The sequence below is a fragment of the Myodes glareolus genome, chromosome 4 (assembly GCF_982192425.1).
Source record: "Myodes glareolus chromosome 4, mMyoGla1.1, whole genome shotgun sequence".
NCBI lineage: Eukaryota > Metazoa > Chordata > Mammalia > Rodentia > Cricetidae > Myodes > Myodes glareolus.
In genome coordinates, this window is record NC_142029.1 from 77,284,263 (window position 1) to 77,294,389 (window position 10,127).

Genomic DNA, 10,127 nt, shown 5'->3' on the forward strand with positions numbered 1-10,127 from the left:
AACAGTGAAAAAAAGTTTAAGTAGTTAGAAAAAGAAAAAGACAAAGAAAGAGGGAGGGGAACCAAGGGGGGAGACTGGCTGCTTGAGTCATGCCATCAAAACCGCTGTCCCCAATATCTGTTACCAGAGAGTGAAGAAAACAGGGGCAAGAAATGCCAGATCGGAACGGAGATCCCCACACCTAGCGGTTACACTTTCCAAGGAAGATGGGTAACAGCCCAGTGCAAGCAGAGTCTGCTGAACTCCAGTCAGATAAATGACTGCTTGAGAAGGAAACTCATTTACTTCCTGGGAGACTCGACGCTACGCCAATGGATCGAATACTTTCCCAAAGTTGCGAAAAGTATGTAATTGTTTTTATATTCTTTCAGGAATCAAAGCACCTTACAGAGTTTTGAGTGTGGTCTCCTTCCTCTCTGACAAGCTTTTTTTTTTTTTTTTAAATCTTATTTTACCTTCTAGGTTTGAATCTTTAAATATATATTTTACTCTCCCACTCAAAAATGTTGCCCTTTTGGCACTTATTCGTCATTATCTTCTAGTGAAAGCTCCTTTCTGTTTTCTGGCAGAGCTGAAGCCTTTTGATCTTCATGGGACTGGACAATATAAGAAGCATGTGCTCCTGGATGCCGAAGGGCACACTCTGGTTGAATGGAAGAAGCACAGCCATCCTTTCATCACGGTCAATCTCTACTCTGTGATAGATGACGGTTATATTCCTCAGGAAATTGACCGCTTGCCAGGTGACAAAGATACTGCCATCGCCATCACCGTGGGCCAGCACTTCAGACCCTTTCCCATGGAACTTTTCATCCGGAGAGCCATCAATATCCGAAACGCTATTGAACGACTCTTCCTCAGAGCCCCCGACACTAAAGTCATCATTAAGACAGAGAATATCAGGGAGATGTACATAGATACGGAGAAATTCGGAGACTTCCATGGTTATATCCAGTATCTAACTATGAAGGACATTTTCAAAGACCTTCATGTGGGTATCATTGATGCCTGGGACATGACCATAGCATGTCACAGTAATATTCTCCACCCACCTGAGCAAGTGATTGGGAATCAGATTGCCATGTTTTTAAACTATATTTGCTAAAGCTCCGTCCCTTGGAGCCAGTATCCACTGACCGTGCCGTGTGATTCATCGGTAAAGATTTATTCAATTTAGGATCTAAGAAAACTCAAATTTAAAAGAATCTGTCTTGGAATAGTGATGCAGCTCAGCTGAAAGAGTGCTTGCTTAGCATGCATGAAGCCCTGGGTTCTGCTGTTGGCACCACACAAGCAGGGGCACTGTGGCACATGCTTGTAATTTCAGCACTCAGGAGGACAGAAGTTCAAGGTTGTCCTTAATTACCTAGTCAGATCAAGGGGGTGGGGGCTGAGCTACGGGGAAAGTTTCCTTGATTAAAAACAGGAGTCATGGTCTCGAAAGAATACAAACTTAAGAACAATGACTCCAAAGAAGGGATATTAAGCCAAGAAAACTAGGCGTGAAGGACAATCCCAGAATACACTACGTTTATCTCCTTGTTAATAAATACCTTTATTCTTTTTTTTTCTTTTTAGATTTATTTATTAAGTATACAGTGGTCTGCCTGCACGTATGCCTGCAGGCCATAAGAGGGCACCAGATCTCATTTCAGGTGGTTGTGAACCACCATGTGATTGCTGGGAATTGAACTCAGGACCTTTGGAAGAGCAGGCAATGCTCTTAACCACTGAGCCATCTCTCCAGTCCAATACCTTTATTCTTTAAATATAGTTTGAGTCATGATTTCTGTTACTCTTGGCTGAACCAAGTGATAGGGCGGTTAAAGGGAGCAGACATGTCCCTTTATGTCCTGAGATTTTTTTTTTTAAATCACCTTCTTTTTCTGCAAAAGAACAGAGAGTAAGTATTTTAGGTTTGGGGGACTATGGCATCTCTGTTACCACTGTGTGCTTCTGCCACCAAAGCACAAAACAAGACAAACATGTAAGCAAATACAAATGTTTGTGTTAAAAAAAAAATAACCTAGTAATGAACACTAAAAATTGGTTTGGGGGGGTGAGGTTTCGAGGCAGGGTTTCTCTGTGTAACAGTGCTGGTTGTTCTGAAACTCCGTTCATAGGCCAGATTGGCCTCGAACTCACAGAGATCTGCCTGCCTCTGCCTTTCCCCAACTATTTTTTAAAAATCAGAAACCATTTTTAGACCACAAGAACTAAAATAAATAAATAAACAAAATTGAACACAGGGAGCCATGTTCAGCCTGTAGGTTCACGCTTTAAAGACACCTTATTTGAAACAAACAACAACAATATGGGTAGAATTGAATAGAACAAATCCTCAAAGGCTAAAGGGGAAACCAGTGCCAAACTGAAAATAGGAGAAATCTTCAGGCACTGAAAAAAAAATCACTCAGAAAACCCTAAGAAGTGTTACTGAATGAAACACAGCAAACATTTCTTAGGATGTTGGTGCCGTTTTTCCCGGAGAGACACGAAGAAAGATATGATTCCACACAAATCTACTGACTATACACCTAAGTTTGGGGGTTTATTTAAGGGATCATAGATGGTTTTTCTATCCAGTGCTGGAAAGCCCGAGACCTTGAACATCCTGGACACTGTCTTCTACCACCAAGCAGCAGCCCTAGTCCATTCTTTAGGCTGGAAATAGGAGACTGGCTTTGAGGTGTGCTCCTCAATAAGGAATCAAGCTATGGAATCCAGCTGAGAAAAACATGTCTGCTGGTATTCCTCCCGTATTACAACAAGTTCAAGGCCAGCCCCGTCTATAAAGTGGGTTCCAGGATAGCGTGGGCAGAGGAGGACAAACAGAAGTCTTAGTCCTAAATTAGTTGGTCATTTTCTCAGAAAAATAAGAGTCAAAAGAGAAAATTTCAGGTGGTAACCTAACAAGAGTTCAACACACAAAATTTCATATTTTATCCCTGTAGAAACAGATGATCAGATGATTTGACTTAAATTGTATGGTATCTGCATAGAAATTATGCATACCTTCTAGTATATTAAGTCATAGGCATTTAGTACTTTTTGACCTGTGGTAAATTATCTTTTAAATATTTATTGTGGTGAAACATATTGTGCAAATATGTGCAAAACTTAGAAATTAAGGCAAATTTTTAAAAACCATTTGCCTGAGTAATTCAGTGGTTAGGAATAAATGCAAAGTGAGATGCAGATGATTTGGGTACACATTATTCCTGTATAGAAGGATTAGACAAACCTATATTTCAAATGCAGTTCCAGTCAAAGTCTGAATAGACTCTGTGTGTGTGAAATCATTCTAAATTTTCTTAGGGAATTCAGGGACACCCCCCCCTAAAAAAATTAGGTATTGTTGAAAAAAATAATAGGGTTAAAAAAGTTCCTTTCCAAACATCAAGATTTGTTTTAAAGCTATCAAATTCTGCCAATATGACAGAATAGAAGGGCGGGGACAGCCCTGACATAGAGTCACTTATGCATGATAAACAGGGTACTGGTGAGCAATGAGGAAGACTGTTTTCTGATTTAGAAGTCCAGGTAAGATGCTGGGGAGAGATCTGTCAGTAAACAGCCTGCTATGCAAGCATGAGAACCTGAATTCGAATCTTCAGACCCCACATCAAAATCCAGATGCAGCAGTGCACATCTGTAATCCCAGTACTAAAGAAGAGGAGACGGAGATCCCTGGAGTTCACTGGCCAACCTAACAAAATCAGTGATCTACAGAGAGACTCCTACCTCAGAAAATAAGATGGAGAGAGAATGAATAAATAAAAGTTCTGGGAAAGCAGGACATAAGAAAGTTTCCTACATTATACTATTCTCCAGAAATAAAATAAATTTCAGGGGGGATAAAGCTGTAATTATGAAAAACAAAGCAGAGAAGCTTACTCAGTTCTGTCTCGTCCCATGTGTGGCAAAGAGCTGCCTTTTTAAAAATACATAATTGTTCAAGAATCTAAGTTTCACCCCACTGCACATGGCAGCTATACAACTCCAGTCACTGTGACTCCCCACATGACCCTGACAGCATCCAAACCATCTGTCTCACCCTGCCATGCCACAGCAATGCACATGTTGGTCCCGAAATCTTCAAGGACTGGCAAACATCAGTCGACAAAGTCACACAGGTCCTTGAACAACAAGAAACAATTCTCAGATGGTTAAAGACAAAATAGTCCAGTATCTCAGTGACCTTAAAGCACTTAGATTTGGTCCCCAAAAGGGAAAATACTGATTGGTTTGAGTATATTAAATTTGGAACTGCTTATTAAAAAGAACAAAACATAGCTGGAAGTGGTGGTGCACGCCTGTAATCCCAGCACTCAGGAGTTAGAGGCAGGTGGATCTCTGTGAGCTCAAGGTCAGCCTGGGCTACAGAGTGAGCTCCAGGACAGCCAGGGCTACATGGAGAGACCCTGTCTCAAGAAAGCAAAAAAAAGGAGCAGGAGAAGGACACTAAACTGGAAAGGATGAGGAGAGATTTGTAGATCACAAAATAGAGGACTTGCTTTCTATTTCCAGACTTTCAACACGAAATTCAGATTGTTAAATTGGTGTGCATAGCTTTAATAAAGTATGTGGCCTCCAGAAAAACTACAAGCAACCAGAAGATAAATGACAAGTGGGGCGGGAGGCCCTTGTAACTTACATCCTTAAAAATAAGCAAATATACCTGCCATTTATTAATCTCTTAAGAAGTAAAAAGAAATAGATCCAGAGAGAAAAATTAGCCATACAGTAAATGTGTGTTTTTGCCCTGTATGTGTGTAATTCAGAAATTAAAATGGCCTTTTTGCACAGAAAAAGAAATACATTTAAAAAAAAAGAAATGCACATTAAAGTTGAGCTGAGAGATTTCTCATCTATCAGACTGGCAGAAATCCAGGTCTGAATATACACTGTGCTGATGGGCCTGTGGAGAAGCTGGCGCTTTCAAGCATTGCTGATGGAAACACAGAACGGCGTGGTGCCTGTGGAGGGAATTTGGGGAACATGAAGAAAAATTACATATGTATTTGTTTACCTATTGTCCCAGCATTTGGAAAGCTACTAGAAAAAAAAACACAAAATGACTATGTGCAAGATTATCCATCGGAGCGTGATTAGTGATCGCAAAAAATGGGAAAACGAATCAAACGTGCATCTGATAGAGGACCAGTGAAATGAATTATGATGCATCTTTCAGAACAATACAGTGCAGCATAAAAAGAGAATAGGAAACTCTATAAACTAACAATGAAACCTCCAGGATAAGCAAGGGAAAGAATGTTGCAATGTGAACTGTGCAACCTCGTGGGTAATAAAAATGGAAGGACACGATTAAATATATTTGTTTATACTAAGAACAAGAAACCAGTGGAAAATAAGCAAGAGATGGATAAAATGTAGTTTGCAAACACTTGGAGAATTTGTGACTAGAAATAAGACTCCTTTAGTGCACACTGGTACACAGTTTTCATTGTGAATCACATGACATATAGTCAATAAATTCAATCAAGAAAATTTTAAAGAAAATTCATTCTGAATCACATAATTTACATAGTCAATAAGTTCAATCAAGAAAATTTTTTTTAAAAAAAGAAGACTGGTTTGATATCTGACTCACATGATAGAGAATGAGAACCAACTTCCTTGAGTTCTGCTCTGATCTCCACCCATGCACCATGGTGCCCCCCCGAACACACACACAATATGTAAAAATGCAATGCATTATTATTTTTAAAAGGAAAAACATAAATTTTGAAATATAAATGCAACCACTATTTAACCACACGCTTACACTCTAAAACATGTTTTCAGGGGCACTTGTGTTACACAAACATCAAAGCGTGCTTGGAGAAACCAAGGTTGCTATAGGTCAGTCCTTCAGCATGGCCTTTGTGCAAGGTGTTTCATAAGGCCAGTGTCAGTACAACACATGTTTTGCTTTATAAGAAACTGTATTTTTCATAACTGCAAGGAAACACTATCAAACAACAGCATATTAACTACACAAGCAAGAACATACTAAGTACTATCATCACGAGTTATATCTGTGCTTAACTGCTAGACTTTTGTAGAGCCCGCAACAGAGTATGTTCATAAAGGGCATCCATCACCACAGATACAAAGAGTATCTGTGCGCAACAGTGCCAATATCAGCAGCAATAGGAAATTTTCGGCCCCTTTAGGAGCTTGTGGGACCACATTATGTGCCGTGTAATTATAAATCCAACACAGATTACTGTGGCGACACGGAGCACTTTGTCTGTTTTGTCTTTGAGATTAACACATTTAAGAATGACATTTTGACAATACTTCCTCCAGGGAAATATATTTTCAGAATAAATAGAACTTGGAGCTAGAGAGATCCTACGAGCACTTCTTGGTCTTTCAGAGGACTAGAATTCAGTTCCCAGCACCCATGTTAGGCACCTCACAACCACCTGTAACTACATATTTAGGTGATCTGGCACCCTTTTCTGGCTTCCACTGTTACTTACATACATACACACACACACACACACACACACACACACACACACACACACACATTTTAAAAAATAGAACAGAAAATACCAACATTTCATAGTAATCTTTTTATTAGAAGTAATATTGCTAGTTCTACTGAATTGTATTTTGACAGTTCTCATTACATTGCACTATCATAGACACCTTTGAATATTACTGAGCACAGAAAAGCTTTATTTCAGCTTTTTACAAGATTCTTCAAATGGGGGGGAGTGGACTGAGGAAGGTTCAAAATCTCTGACAATGTTGACTGTTAAATTAGTTGGTTTTGATTTTTTCTTTTTTAAGGTCTTTGTACTTAAGAGGTCACATTCTGAGTATTGTGGCATATTGAACAGGTCAACGGACTTTTTACTAAATATGATTAGTCTCTACTTCCAACAATTATGAGCTGAAATTAATTTTGTTAATGTTTTATAAGATCTCAGTATCTACACATTTTTGCCATCCAATAATCAAATATATACACTACATGTAAAAAAGAAGTAATAGTGCTATTATTTTGCAACTGTTTTTATATTTTGTTGGATAACATAAAATATCTTCATGGCATTAAGGAAACTAGATTTTTAGTGTAAAAAGATGCAAGCTAAAAGGTTTTTAATTTATTTTTGAAATTAAAATATAATTGTGTTGTTCCCCCCACCCCTTTCCTCCCTCCTTTTTATACACCCTCTCCCTTGTTCTCTCTCAAATTCATGGTCTCTTTTTCTCTATTGTTGTTGTTGTTTTATGATGTGCATGCTCCTCATCGTACAAACACAACCCGCTCAGTAACTTGCATGTATAGGATTTCAGAGCAAGCACGGGTGGGTTTATTGTCGGCTCCGCTCAAGTTCCCCGGGAGGATGACAGCCCTGAGTTCTCAGGACAGATCGAGCCTGGAGGGTGCAGGTGACCCACATCCTAGCTAGGGAACGATGCACAGCTCCAACGAGGTTTAAATCCCATGAGGAAGCAAGGAAGGAAGAACAGAGTTGTGGACCTATAGACATACTTTTCCACAAGGCACACACTGCGGGACATGGAGAGTCACTCCCCACTCAGTGTCACTGACTGCACTCTCGCAAACGGCTGGGCCATGTGAGTACACAAAGTCAGCCAGGAAACTCCTTACAGATCTCTATTGTAGATCAAGTCGACATAGCGAATATGTACAGAATACTCCACCCAACAACAGAATAATGCTTCTCGCCATCATGGGGATTTTTTTTCAAAACAAACCATGTTTTAAAGCCATATGATAAGTCTTAACAAATACAGGAAAAACTTAGCAATAATTTCTTTCTTATCTACTTACGATAGAATGAAATGAGAAATCAAGAGGGAAGAAAAATTTACAGAACTATTAAAACACAGAGAGATGGAACACTACATCATTGAACAGTGGGTCATTGCAGAAATCAAGAAAAAATTTCTTGCATTATATATATGTATGGGGATGGGGCAAGAGGAGCCTGTGTGTACCATGGTGCATGTGCAGCATTCAAAACTCAATGTGCTGGTGACGGTTCTCTCCTTCCACTATGTAGATCTCTGGGATCGAACCTAGATCGTCGAGCTTGGTGCTATGACATGCATCCCCACATACTTATCAGACATACACACAACAATAATAAACAAAAAATAATAAATAGTGCAGGGACACAGCACATTTTACAAAGAACTAAAAACAGAGTAACAGTATACATACCTATGAACTGGGAATAAGGTTCTGTGTTTATAATGAGAATGATCATTTGAACCACTTCTTAAATTTTTATGTATTAACATAAGTGGGGGGGATGGAGAGAGAGAGAGATTGAGATTGGACATGGTCACATGTAGCTCATCTGTGGAGGTCAGCCGACAGGTATGTGGAGTTTGCTCTTTCCTTCCACTTCTGCATGGGTTGGGGTTGTGGGGCTCAAACTCAGGTCATTGGGCTTGCAGAGCAGGCACTGAAGTATGTCGCCAGTCCAGGACGTTCTTGAATGCTCTGATTTCCGAGTAAGATAGAGGGACAGAGGTTGACTTTACAGTGTAATGAATGAGACATTAGCTAAGGACCAGGAAGCTTGAGACTTCCACACAATTTCCGATCACCCTGATTATGCCATAGGATCCATGCTGAGAGGCAGAGATGCCTTAGCAGAGGAGACACTGAAGTAGCTATGAAGAAGGTGAGGTTCTGTTCTGAGATGCATTCATTCACTGAACTTATTTAATCAACAGCTATTACTTGGGAGGCCATGAGATGCACAGAGCTCAACAAGACAGACATGGTCCCTACCCTCATTTACTGCGTATCAAGTAAATACAGGGAAGTATACAGAGAAGTAGTGAGCCACTGCAATATTGTGTAACACCTGTCACAGAAGGATGCCAGGGGACCTAGAAGTCACCTGCCATGCAGTCGGGGATACAGAGACTCTTCCTAGAGGAAGTGATACCTAAAGAGTTCGGGGAAGCAAATACAGAGGCTGAAGAACAGCCCAGGGAGAAGGAATGTTCCAGAATGAATTACATGGTCCAAAGGAGTCCTGTGTCCTTGTGACCTGGCATGCATACCCTTCCTTGTGTGCTATCTCATAATCAAATGGCTCATGCAGTGACTCGTAGAATATTACTGGCACTTCTACTAGAGTTAACTGTATGTCTCACTTTTACAATTACCAGGAGCCAAAAATGTTATAAGAAAAAGGTCTACTTCCTTCATTTGCTCAATGGAAGCCACCACAGTTTAATCTACTCCAGGTCAGACTTACACTGCCTGGGGATATATTGTGTGTGGAAACATTTTTCTTTAAAGTTAGGAAAGATGCAATATTCTGACAGTTTAGCCACAGCTTTATAACTTGAGACGTGAATCTGGGTGAAATGTACAGAGTTCAGATGACTATGTCTGTGTTTCCTAATGAATTATAAAAAGAAACAACATTTATTGTGTGTGTGTGCGCGCGCAATAAGGGGCTTGTGTGGGGCTTTGCTCTTTCCACCATGTAGGACTTAGGGATCAAATCTGGATCGTCATGCTTGGCAGCAAGCTCCTCTACCTGGGGAGCCATCATCTCACCAGCCCTCCTACTAAACTTTAAATGACTTTGAGTTTTGACCTTGAATGCCTTATTAGGGAGACTCTAGAATGTTTGTAAACCAATGGGTAAAGTGTTCCCGGACTTGAAGAGCTGGCTCCGTGATTAAGAGCACTTGTTGCTCTTACAGAAGATCTGACTTCCATTCTCAGCAGAACTGGGTGAGCCACACTAGGTGACTCACAACCGCCTGCCATGCCAGATCCAAAAGATCCAATGCACTCTTCTGGCTTCCTTGGGTGCTGGCACACAGGAGCCAAACACACACACACACACACACACACACACACACACACACACACACACACAATTTTTAAAAACCACTTCTTATGAGATAACACGTATTCAGGAAGTAGTGATCAACCAAAATTATCAAGTACCCAGATTTCACACTACAATGTCACATTATGGATGTGGCAGTGGATGTACACATTAATAATTAAGACGCCCTACACCATCTTTCAAAGCCAGGATGATTAAAGAATCATCGCTTGCCGCTTTTCAAGGAGACAGGAAGAGAGGTTGGCTGTTTGC

At 40.2% G+C, this 10,127-nt stretch overlaps 1 protein-coding gene across 8 annotated transcripts in view; it reads left to right on the forward strand.

Moving 5' to 3' along the window:
• LOC125389154 (NXPE family member 1-like) overlaps nt 1–1,567 on the forward strand; it is a 37,871-nt gene extending 36,304 nt beyond the window's left edge. For all 8 annotated transcript variants that reach the window (XM_048417604.3, XM_048417605.3, XM_085688702.2 and 5 more), the window contains 2 exons: nt 128–343; nt 570–1,567. In XM_048417604.3, the coding sequence (XP_048273561.3) occupies nt 128–343; nt 570–1,105 (752 nt within the window). In that variant the 3' untranslated portion in view covers nt 1,106–1,567. The remainder of the gene's footprint in view (nt 1–127; nt 344–569) is intronic.
• Nucleotides 1,568–10,127: the final 8,560 nt, after the last annotated feature.